At 35.6% G+C, this 12,624-nt stretch overlaps 1 protein-coding gene across 25 annotated transcripts in view; it reads left to right on the forward strand.

Moving 5' to 3' along the window:
• Positions 1–12,624, forward strand: part of LOC124358018 (serine-rich adhesin for platelets-like) — a 70,772-nt gene that overhangs the window by 24,462 nt on the left and 33,686 nt on the right. For 18 of the 25 annotated variants that reach the window (XM_046810245.1, XM_046810262.1, XM_046810264.1 and 15 more), the window contains exons 16-26: positions 40–336; positions 3,672–3,752; positions 3,853–3,945; positions 7,448–7,546; positions 8,458–8,694; positions 8,829–8,930; positions 10,098–10,286; positions 10,406–10,519; positions 11,112–11,222; positions 11,326–11,484; positions 12,421–12,549. In XM_046810245.1, coding sequence (XP_046666201.1) covers positions 40–336; positions 3,672–3,752; positions 3,853–3,945; positions 7,448–7,546; positions 8,458–8,694; positions 8,829–8,930; positions 10,098–10,286; positions 10,406–10,519; positions 11,112–11,222; positions 11,326–11,484; positions 12,421–12,549 — 1,611 coding nt within the window. The remainder of the gene's footprint in view (positions 1–39; positions 337–3,671; positions 3,753–3,852; positions 3,946–7,447; positions 7,547–8,457; positions 8,695–8,828; positions 8,931–10,097; positions 10,287–10,405; positions 10,520–11,111; positions 11,223–11,325; positions 11,485–12,420; positions 12,550–12,624) is intronic. The other 7 variants (XM_046810253.1, XM_046810249.1, XM_046810250.1 and 4 more) reach the window with 7 other exon arrangements.

The raw sequence follows: 12,624 nt of genomic DNA on the forward strand, positions 1-12,624 counted from the left end.
CACATATGCCGCTCACGTGTATCTTGTTCCCACTGGCAGATTACGCTTGGAAACTTCTGGACTCGTTTGCCTGGCGAGAGCGAGAAAGACTACTACAGTCGCCTGTACCCGGTGGAGACAGACGAGACAGCCACAGACTACCTGCGGGACCTGCTGTCTCGGCGCACTGAAGAGACAGAGGAGGAATACCAGAACAGGATACAACAGCTGAAACAGGTCTACAAGAATGTGCCCTGGAACTCTGTAACCTACAACCAGAAGACAGGCCAGTACCAGGTGGACAGCACTGCGACCGTCGACGACAAGATCTTCACCGTCACTGTGGACGGCCAGGAGGTCAGTTTCTCTGCATTTAATTATTTGGCTAGCCTTAACTAAAGGTTGAGGTTACGTCTAAAATTCTATATCTTCCGGTTGCTTTCTCTGCTTCTTGTCTCTTATCCGTGCACGTCACGACCCCCCCCCCATCAAGGTACATTTGGACATAAAGAATGATCCTGTTTCCATGATGTAGAGACTGGTTAACAGCTGCAAGTTTATGAAGGCTGTTCGGCACGACTTTCTAAAATTCATGTTATCAATGATTTGAATCGCTCTCTTTATAGGCTTGAATGCCCTCAAAGATTTATTGCTTGCACAAGAGCCCCACAACACTTGTCCGTGGGTAAATCATAATATGCCGTCATCAGTGCCTCACTCGGGCAGTACTTGGCTAAAGACCTCAAACTGAGCCGATGAGAACATTTGATGTCAACCCTTGATCAAAGTGTATTCTAAGGAAATTATTAGATTGTGTTTCTTTTAGAGTGAACATCACGACAGTCCCACACTCATAGTCTCCACTTCGCAAAGAGAAGTTCAAAAAATTAGACTTTGAGGCATTTGTTGTGAGATTGAGGCTTTGGAAGTTTTGGAAACAGTGGTTCTCGTCAAAAAAGCTCTGTTGTTCTAAAATTCCTTTGGTATGCGTATGAAGGCCCAACTCGAATATTTGATAGTGCCATTTGACATAACTTTCAGTTTTGCCTTACTAATATTTTTTCAAATATTAACAAAACATCAAAATTATTTGAATAATTTATTGTTCAATATTTTTCAAATTTATTTAGCCACCATATTATCGGGGTCATCTAAATTTCTCTTTTTTAATATTATTGATTTTATAATTACCATCAAAATTATATCTGACTTGAGTTATACTTACTAACCTACCCTTGGATCTAAGATAGTTCACGTGCTTTTCAGGGGACACTCTTATTGTAGAAGAGTCACTGAAACGAAACTACAAGTGTAGATCTCATGTCTTCTAACTCAAACAGTTTACAGAATTTTACAACACAAGAGTGTAATCCATGCACAGTAAAGCACGTGTTATGGCTAGTTTTACTAATAAGCTTAACTGAGAGCTGATAAGCTTTCAGAGTTTTCAAACAATGAAGTCGATTATCAGTGACCGAACAATCCACACTCTACATTGATTTGCGTCAAGTGATGAAGTGAGTTTAGTGACCATAATTAACTGTATTTCACAACTAAAATAATCACTTATGCACTTGATGGTTCAGTCTACAATGTGCAGTGGATCAATTATTGACATTTTTGCCGTACAACCTAAATTAAAAGGTCGGTACTAATGAAATACCAGTAGGTTGTCTTCAGATTTCGAATTTAATGAACTATTCGTTATCTAAGATCAATGCAGACAACAATAGGGAATTCCACGCATCTCACTGCCAAATGCCCGAAGCACCTTTCTGAAATATTCAGCGAGGATTTTAGAATATTTAATCGTGATTCCATTATATTTCTGATTAAACATTCTTGTACAACATCAAAGGTGTACTCGGTTACTATTTCATCGGCTACCGCGATTCTGTATTGCAGTATTAATTTTGTATTACGAATTCATTATAACATTATACTGTCTACGGAAAAACAGCAGATTTTTTATTGTAATATTGTATGATAGAAGTTACCGACAGACTAGGGAGAATATTAATTACTCAATTATTTATGAATGAAATTGAGAATTTAATGATTAAATCGAATATTCTTATTTTTCATCGAGCTTTATTTCCTTATTGTAAGATTAATAGACCATTTTGAAGATGTCAAAGGATAACATACGTTTCCACAGAATTTTCAACCACGACAGTTACAGGATCATTGTTGCTAACCAGTTTCTGACATGCAGCTGTTCAACGCAAACTACAAACATTTCAAAACTAGGCCAGTGGCTTGTGGTAATCACTCATGTGAAAATACATCGGGTAGTCTGTTTCACCTCTTGAGTCAGAGTTTTCTAGTTTTCTAAACCTCTTTCCTCCTTTGATCACGAGAATCATTTTTTTGTTCTGGAGCTTAGTTTCGTAAATTTGGACTACAACTAATTACACTTGTTTAACTACTTATTTAAGTATTTCATTTAACATTTTTAAGTTGTTTATACAAAATAATCTTTTATATAAAATATGCAGTTATTTGTCAACGACGTACTGTTAGCTTTACTAAGAGGTAAATAGTTACATTACAAATGTACAATTATACAGTAAAATTGTCGATTCTTGACTGTTCTCTACAAAAAACCACTATTGATAAACCGCAGGGTTTTGTCAAGACCAGGGGTTCAGTCTGCTAGGCAGTTTCCTTCTTGTTGAAAATATTGGGGAGGGGGTAACTTTTCAACTTCTAACTCAGATTCTTACAACAATTTGTTATACAATAAAATGAGATGCACAATTTCCGTATTTTCTTCTTCTAAACACAAATACCACTATGACAGTTCCTCACTTTAAAATACATTTGTGGTATTGTACATTTCCTTACACAGAAAACCACCTCATAGAGCGCTGACTTCTAGTACAAACATCACCATGAGATTTTCTCACTTTAAAATACATTTTCTCTATTGATATAGAAAACCACTTCAAAGAGAACTGACTTATAATATAAACATTTACAATGTTGTTGAAGATGAAGTTATATTGGATATTCTTTACTTTATCACTATATTGAAAAATCGCTAAAACCGACATTGATAACTATTTTTATTTATTTTTTAAGGATTATCTACAGCAAGGCTGTCTTTTTCAGTCAAATCAGGCAAATCATAAAAGTGATGATCATTTGTTAAGTGTCTGAACAATATAGCCTTGCATTCTAAAGGACTCACAAATAAAAAGTTATCAATATTGGTCATTATGAGTTTTCGATGTAGTTATAAGATATTTACCATATTGTATAAGGTTTTTTCATCAAAAGAATGGACACTCCATATTGAGACTTCAATAACTGTCAGACTCTGCAGCATCTAAAGCGTTTATGAGACCTGTTCTCAGTTAGGTAAAAACCCTATTTATTATTCTCGTAAAATACGTCCTTGAGAGATTCTAAATTGAAATCGAAGCATTAAATATTTTTAAATTAAAAAACTACGTGAATGATTCATGAATAATATATTTTACATGTTTATTAATTAGTAAATCCACAATAATAGCAATAATTCGTCTTTCGAGGTTCATCCCAAAATCCAAAAAGACTGTACAATCCAAAAAAGGTAGACCATAACGTGAAAAGGTATAACAAGTATAGTAAGTATTTGCTTTATATTGTAACATACTACGATACACTACAACATCACAATATATTACAACAATATCTTACTCTTGCAGGAAGAGTTGAAGAAACCCAGCTCTACGACCAGTGATTCGTCTACTACCAGCGAATCATCGACGTCCACTACATCTGAGCAGGTGTGTAATACTTGCAGTATCTCATACACGAGTTACATAAATTTAAAATTTACAATTTAAAACAGTATCATGTATATTTTGGAATTTTTTATCAACTCAGAGCGAAGAGAGCACAACTCAGTCAGAAGATAAGTCGTCATCAACCACCACGTCATCAAGCACGACCACAGACAAAGGAAACGATGACGGAAATGTAAGTCAATTTAAATCTTACTGTTTAATTCGACCACTAAAATGTATTATTGTTTTTAATTGCGTCGTGACTTTCGCCAATAACAATAGCTTCAGATCCTTGATAAAAAGACTTAACTGATAATATTAAAAATGGCGTAACATAAATGCTGTGTCGGGGCAGCGAAGCTGGCTGTCGGGGTGAAGCACTGCTGCTGATCACCGGATATTCGTGATCATTAAGAATGTAAGAGATATTTAATTTTCCTGGTATCCTCTTCTTACTTCCTGTTTCCAAAGCACATATTTATTTAAGCTTACACAATTTCCGGTGACCCGGATATTAGTTCAATTACACCCCAAGAACTGGCGTTTCCTATCACGCGTTTATTGAGCAGCGACAATAAATCGATCGCTGAATTTCTCTACAGAAATCTTATACATTGACCTCCTCTGGCAATGTATTAGGCTTGTAATATTAATCGCCTCCTCTGTTACATTCTGGGCAACCGTCTTCTACCTGGAACTACAATGTGTCTTCAAGCATCTTTTTGTGATGAAAGCAGCGAAATTCGGTCCAATGCAAATCGTCCTCATTATTTATTACAATTTTATCTAACCTCACCTTACCTACGGAATTGCTCAAACACAAATTCTATGATATTATTCAAATTACAAAAAAATAAATTAGAATTTCTTTGCTATCTTAGGACAAGAAACTTACAAATTTTACCTAGTCTTAAATAGACCTTTGTGCTTCTTCCGGAGTGACAGGATATTCTGGATGAGTAAGGTTGGGGGTTAAGAGCCACCTCCTGTTGAGATCCACTAGGAAAAATTCGGGGCATTAGTCACAATCATGTCCGCTGGGAAGAAGGGAAAGCCAGCACTGAACTAGCTTCTCCAGTAAAATCAGACTTTGACTCTTACAGAACCCTACCAACTCCAACAGTCATCTCTGCATAAGTATCCTTGCCCTTGCACCCCAAAATCTCGACATTTGATGTGCCGCTCCTGGACATCCATAGGGTTGCCCAGATTTAAGTAACACATCGGTTATTCCTTTGCCCAGTTTGTGAGTTCAACTTGAAGGTATAAACGAGCAAGAAAAAACCCTCCAGAGGAAATCAGTTAGAATACTAGCGAGTCTAAATTATACAGAGTCGTGCAAAACGACTTTCATCGATATGAAACTGTTAACGCTTCCGAACCTCTGCAATTTTGGAACACAATGTTATGTTTAAATGAGAGCACTTCTGGACGATTCTCCTATACGTGCTTACTATAAGAGAGGCAGAGACAACTACAATTCGGGACAACACTGCACTGTGGCTCAGGATCGTCAGCCCTCTCAAGCAGGAGCAGTATTTCGTAACAGTAACCCCAGCGAGATGAAAAGAGCTCGGCTTCAGGCGTTGAAAGACAGTTGAAAGCAACGACTATTAGCGTCAATGGCTCTTTACTCGGTGGGGAACTCTTATAAGTGGGAGAGAGCAATGACCGCATGTCTGCATGGTGAGTGAATGTTTCACGCTTTTTGTCGTTATGTGGTATTCTAACACATTGTATACAACGTTCTTTGTCTCAGACGCTACACATAGAGTAGGGCAACGCGCTGAAGGAAGTAAAGAGTGAAGAAAGGGACATTGACGAGTCTAAGAGTGCCTAGGAGATTGTAAGAATGACTTAAAACAACTGCGATGGGAAAGTGGGTCGATTCTATCACGACTTTTACAACATCAGGGATTGAATAGAATTGATGCAGATAGAAAACAACGAACAACAGAAAAGTACAAGAAGAATTAAAAAAAGAGGCTTATGTAGAAAATAATATTAAAATATTATTTTCTACATAAGCCTAACGTAGGAAGCTAATGACTGTGAAAATGCCTTACCTGAGGGGTTTTAGTGCACAGTTTGTGTGTAGTATACCTTTTTTAACCCCAACTTTAAACACGTTTCCTCAACTCTATAGAATTTTGAGTTTATATTAATTAAAAAAACTGCAAAGAACCATAGCCTCAAATTATTTTACATAAATTAATTGCCATTTGCTTGAGAGTAAATTCTTACAAATAATATTTTAAATTTTAAATGTGAAAATAAAAAATATTTTGAATTTTAAAAGTATACTCTTTGTACAAAATTATTGTTTTTTTTTATTTTCGCATTTGTATTCGCACTAATAGAATATATAGAATGATTTAATTTACAAACATATATACAATATTCATAAAAAAACAATGTATATAACTCAGATATTAGACAAAATGTGCATTTGTGACAAGATTTAAGTCCGAGGGTAACCTTGTAAACACCCTCTAAAACATTTCGAACGGTTGTCCGTGTTTCATAGAAGGTACAGATTTGTAGAGTATTGTGGCTGTTAAACCTATATTTTTGGGAGATATAGTGAATCTTATCAGTAACACTACACAAAAAGGCTCTGAGAGATGGCGGAGTGATATTGGCAAATCCAAGGATGAGATAGGTCCTGTTAAAAAGCAAGAACTAAATATTAAACTGTATTATTCATTAATGCATCGGGTTCCACTTTAAAATGGCCACTTATATTCATACCCCAACAAAGGGAAGATGAGGGATACATTTTGAAGTTAATATTTACTTATACACATAATTACAAATAATCCAAATTTGAATCCATAATATAATAATAAAAGGGGGTTTTTTAATTCTAACTAACTAAATAAACCTTCTACAAAATTAAGAACACGTAAAAATATTTTCAAAATAATAAATCTGTGTTCCATAATTTATTTAAAATAACACCTTGATTACTCCTGGCAACTTTTCTACTTCGAGGCGGTTAATTAATATGATGGCTTTTTCCAAAAGAGCGGAGCAGAGCCGACTTCAAAGCCGGGACAATCAACGACGTCGTCTTCTCATCACGGTGCGGAAACGACAACCGCTTCTCAACTGAGTCAAACGAGCGCATGTACTCCTACAATCAGAGTTGTGATACATTATCTGTGCTGCTTGTGGCACACATACCTCTACCCTATGCTCTCTTCGTTAATGTCTTATAAATATTGTTAATTAAGAAATAAAATTTAACAATTGTATAAGTTTAATGATTGCAAACCTAAGATTTTGTTATCAATTGTTCAATTTGCCAATTTCCCACCTTAACATTCCAAATCGTCTGATTAGAAGATTTGCGGGATTAAAGGTACAATCAAAGTAATAAATATACTGCTGTTTTCCGGACTAGTACACCGCTATTCACTGCATTTTACCATTCATGATTTCCTGAATTCACATACAATTTCTCGTCAAACTGAATTGTTTATTATGATGTTTTTACACATCATCTATAAACTGTTCAGTTCTTTTTCGAAACATACTAAACTACTGCTCTCACTAAATTTTTATCATATAGGTTTCTTCAAATTATATGAAAAATAAACGACGTATATCATTAAATTTTGATTCTTAAATCATTGACGTAACTATTAGCATATATTATAAATAATCTGTACTGTCTTTTTGTTGTTGTATAGGGCTCAACGTCAGAAACTACGAAAACGGTAACCACAACAACATCTGACGGTACCAACGGAGACTCCACCGTGACCGACAGTTCAAGGAGCCAAACGCAGGTAATTCACTTGTGACATGAAGTGTCACCACCAAAGTAGTATATAGAAATTATAACATGAAACTGTTTGAATAATACTGCTCATCTTGTTGTTAATTACACGGCTGTTCATAAATTCGGTTTCGATTAATTCTGAAAAGTTAAAAACGCATTCGTTGATGTTTTCAAGTTTTTTAATATAAAAGGAGAGGAAATCTTCTTTTAAACCTTATTCTCTCCGTCCTCATGGGCCAGTGGCCTGTGCGAGGATCGTAACAAACTGAATAAAGGGGAGTGTCAATACAGTACAAAGTCGATGGTACTGATAAAAAGTGTTTCGGTCACAGACAGGATTTGAACCTGCGCAATCTCTAACTCAGACCTAAAGTCCAACGTCTTAACCGCTCGGCCATCGTCACTCCCAATTATATCGATCCTCTATACAACATCATTATCGAAATGAAAATTCTGAATTTAATGAATGCAAAATTACAAAAGATATTTGCAAGATCTGCATTTTGTATCAAGCACGAGTAAGTCCGTTTCTTCCGGTAGGCATAAATTGTGTACAGGATTTTGGAAAAGTTTAATATAGAAATGTATTTTGGCTGTTCAAACATTTTACTTATGCATGACCACAGCACTATTATGGTTATGCTTTGAAGAATACATGTTTCCACACAACTTATACGTATTGTATTTATTCCTAAGCAATTATCATTTCAAATTACTGTTGTCATTACACAACATTAGATTACACTCATATTATGTTTAGGTGAAATATTATGTAAGACGTCAACATTATCATCACCTCAGTTCAAGATAAATGGCATCTAAGTTCGCTCCATACTACCCGGGCTATCTCAAACGTAAAATTAGTTCTCATTCTAAATTTAAAAAAAGAATCCTCGCTTATTGATTTGTATTCTTCAGACCAGCAGTGATGAAACGAAGAGCGCTTCTGACGGCACAACAACAACAGCTGCTCCAACCACTGGTGCTCCCTCCACAGCCGCTCCAACCACAGGTGCTCCCTCTACAGCTGCTCCAACCACAAGTGCTCCCTCCACTGCCGCTCCAACCACAGGTGCTCCCTCCACAGCTGCTCCAACTACAGCTGCTCCCACTACTGCTGCAAGCGACACTTCTACTTCTACTTCTGAGAATGAGGTAGGATTTAAACCAGCATGTGTAATTTTGACATGTGTTATTTTGACATGTGTAATTAAACATAAGAACTAGTAATAGCTTCTTGGCATAAACAATAGGTTTTCAACCAAATGTTTACTTATTGGTATCACATGCAGACGACAAGGAGTGAGGGAGAAGAGACTACTACAAGTGACAAGAGCTCCTCAACTTCTGAACAGACAACAACCACGGAGAGCGAGACCTCTGAATCGAAGGTAATCTTAACATCCCAAAATTAACGTCTAAATACATATTATTCGATTCAACACCTGTCCGAAAAGTAAGTACTGTCAGCACTCAACGCATGCGCACTTCCTTTCTCTACTTCGTACGCTATACTGTTGATCAGTTTTGAATTATGTTCTTATTAAAAATGTTGAAAAGAAAATTTATACTCCTGCCAACTAGGTATGGTAGGTGAATGTTCCAAAAGTCAAAATCCATCGTCATAATACGGAGATTAATGGTGGAAGAACAATGAGTAATGGATTAGTGAGGAAATTATTTCGGTAGTTCAGTCGGTGCAAGTCACGGAAATGAGACATGTTTACATTTTTGCCACATTGAACTCCTAACTGATGGATATAAGTATCAGACTTTCCCTTAAGTCTCTGGATGACCATAGGTACGATTGAGAGACTCGACAACACAAACCTCGTCCTTTACAATCACACGATGTCTAAATCATTATCATCTACATGTGACATTCAGGTATATGTTTGTAGGCAGTAAATCAAGTTCAAGTTTAAGTTCAAAACTCTTTATTCAAGTCAAACATTTTTAGTACATAAATGTCACAGATCCCAATGCGCCTCACAGGGCGCGTGCGGGAATTATTAGTATGGTTTACTAATAATTGTATAAAAAACCATTACCTTATAGAACAACAAGCTTCTTTTACACATCCTCAATCATCCACAACTTAACACCATAAAATCACAAAGTTCGTTACTAAAAATATGATTATTCATTTGATTTTAAACCTTTAAACTGTGCATGGATATTTAGTTTATTATTGGAAGTTAATGGGGCAGTAAAAAACGTTAATAAGTTTAACATAAACAAAAATTATATTGAAATATTTTTTCAATCAAAATTTTGTGATGAAAATATTTTTGCTTCCCTTGAACCTGTAGTATAATAAAACTGGCTAGCCCAATAAAATATAAAATAATTAAAATGGTGTTTTGTTTAAACGTGGATTAATATTGTAATTTGAGCAGTTAATATGTAGTAGTTATAAAATTAGTGTCAGCAGTCGGTGTGAACTGTAAACATCTGCAGAATTTAAAACTCTAACCTCCGAGGCAAGCCATTTTTAAATATAGTCTACTTACAAAATATAATCTTAATGTTCTTACTAATTAGATTAGTTTGTTCAGACCAGCAGCGATGGAACGGACAACGCAGGTGCCGGCACAACAACAGCCGCTCCTTCCACAGCAGCTCCCACGACAGGTGCTCCCTCCACAGCAGCTCCCACGACAGGTGCTCCCTCCACAGCCGCTCCCACTACAGCTGCTCCAACTACAGCAGCGAGCGACACAGGCTCATCCACTTCTGATAAGGAGGTAGAGTTTGAATGATAAATACTTTTGAGTATATTATAATTAAAAGGAAAAGCTAGGGAGAAAATACATTATATAAATAGAAATATTGTACGTAAGCGTTAATGATATATTTAATACAGACAACGAGGACTGTAGAGGACGAGACTACAACAACCGCAGCTCCGGACACAACCGGTGACTCAGGCTCTTCAACTTCTGGACAGACAACAACCTCAGATACTTCTGGCTCTAAGGTACACCTTGAACAACGTTAATATACCAAACATAATTGTTAAGAAATACTATGAACACTGCATAAAAATAACGTAATTTGTTAAAACAGAGTACTGTGTTTATATTTTATACAATGGTATAAAAACTTATTTTATGTAACTAACAAAGTATATGCAGCGCCACCTTTCCATGAACGTGGTTCTCTGTTACATGTCTGTACATATTTATAAGACTCCACACATAACTTACTTATTAAATTTTAATATGTGAACAGAATCCGTTCCGCTGTAATAGGGTGATAGTTTTCCAATATTCCAATATCGAAATTTAACCTGTCATTGGTTATTCTTGAATGTCAAAGAGCAGATTTCGTTCTTTCTAAAATCATCTCGACGACATAACATAATGGATAGGTTAAATTGCACTGATAATCTACTTGTCTTCAAAACAAATACAAATTGTGATAAGAATAAAGATCTTTTTTAGCTTTTTAATAATATTTAAGAACAAAATTTATTTAAAATTGAAACCTACTGATATTAATGTATAAACCGTTTTAATTTCCTCTTAGAATAACTTTACAAACATTTTTCAAATTATGTATGTTTATAGACGACTGTGGAAAAATCCACAACAACATCGGAAGATGCAAGCTCAGCAACCTCACAGCAAAATGCATCGAAGAAGACAACGACAACTACAACTACGTCTACTACTTCTAAGGTAACTACTGTAGGAACATTTCAATTAATGTATTTTCGGTATCTAAAATATGTACAGCTAAATAACTGTCCAAAGATTCCCACTAAAGAAATCATATTTACAGACTAACGGCGATGGAACGAGTAACGCTCCTGATGGTACAACTACAGCTGCACCAGCAACTACAGCTGCACCAGCAACTACAGCTGCACCCGCAACTACAGCTGCACCCACAACTACAGCTGCACCCGCAACAACGGCCTCATCTACAACTGAGGAGGAGGTAAACTTTCATTGTCACGTAATTTAGATTATATATGTTATTGATTCTAGTTTGTACATGGATTGTCCTCATAAAATATCCTTAATCTAAACGAAATCTGTAAAAAATTAGAAGGTGCGTAAAATATGGACTAAATCAAAACCTGAGGATTTAAAATTTTCTGAAAATGTCTATGTTTACACATCGCATGAAGATTTATTTTTACTGAAAGAATAACAAATTTGTTTTCAATGCTATTTACAGACCAAAAATAAAAGTCCAGTAATAATGACTATAAGGCAGTATTAATACCCTGACAGCATATCCAGTGTAGGAAGAACGTTATTCTTGCGATGATTTAAAGAGGACATAATTGATTTTACTCTGAAACTCTAATAACAATAACTACATGGAAGTATTAATACCCAAACAGCATAAGTAGTGCAGAAAGGACTTTATTATGACGACGTTTTACATAACATCTTCAGTCTAACCAAGTATCACCTTTTTATGGAAGTATGATACAAAATTGAATAAGAATTTTAAATTATAAAATAATAGGTACATTTAGATACAGCACACAATTTGTTGGTTTCGGGCTGAAACATATGTTACCTAATATATATATATACAGGAGCAGTAAAAATATCTTCAATGAAGAAAAATTAACTTGATAAAATTTGTAGTATTTTTGAAAACTTTATGAATGGGGTTGAATCCAAATGGAATATATTGGGTTATACAGGTTATGTACACATATTCAATTAAGGTGAAATTTATAAATTTAATCAGTCTCACAGGTTTTCCCAAGTACTTTTTTCAGTAGTCCAAAAGTTCCGAAATATGAGCTTAATATTGGATTTTATGGACGTGTGTAGCTGAATGTAGTAACACCCTTGTTAAACAAAATGTGGTTAGAGAAATCTAAGTGGTATTACATATCATATTTACGTCTAGAAAACGAGGACGGTAGAGGATGAGACAACAACCGCAGCTCCGGATACAACCGGTGACTCGGGCTCCTCAACCTCTCAACAGACAACAACCACCAAGACCGAGACCTCAACCTCTGACTCCAGCTCTCAGGTAGGAGAAAACAAATCAAAAATCTCTTGCATATAATAATAAATTGATAATAGATTCCCCATTAATCGAAAAAAA

The sequence above is a fragment of the Homalodisca vitripennis genome, chromosome 3 (genome assembly GCF_021130785.1).
Source record: "Homalodisca vitripennis isolate AUS2020 chromosome 3, UT_GWSS_2.1, whole genome shotgun sequence".
Classification (NCBI taxonomy): Eukaryota; Metazoa; Arthropoda; class Insecta; order Hemiptera; family Cicadellidae; genus Homalodisca; species Homalodisca vitripennis.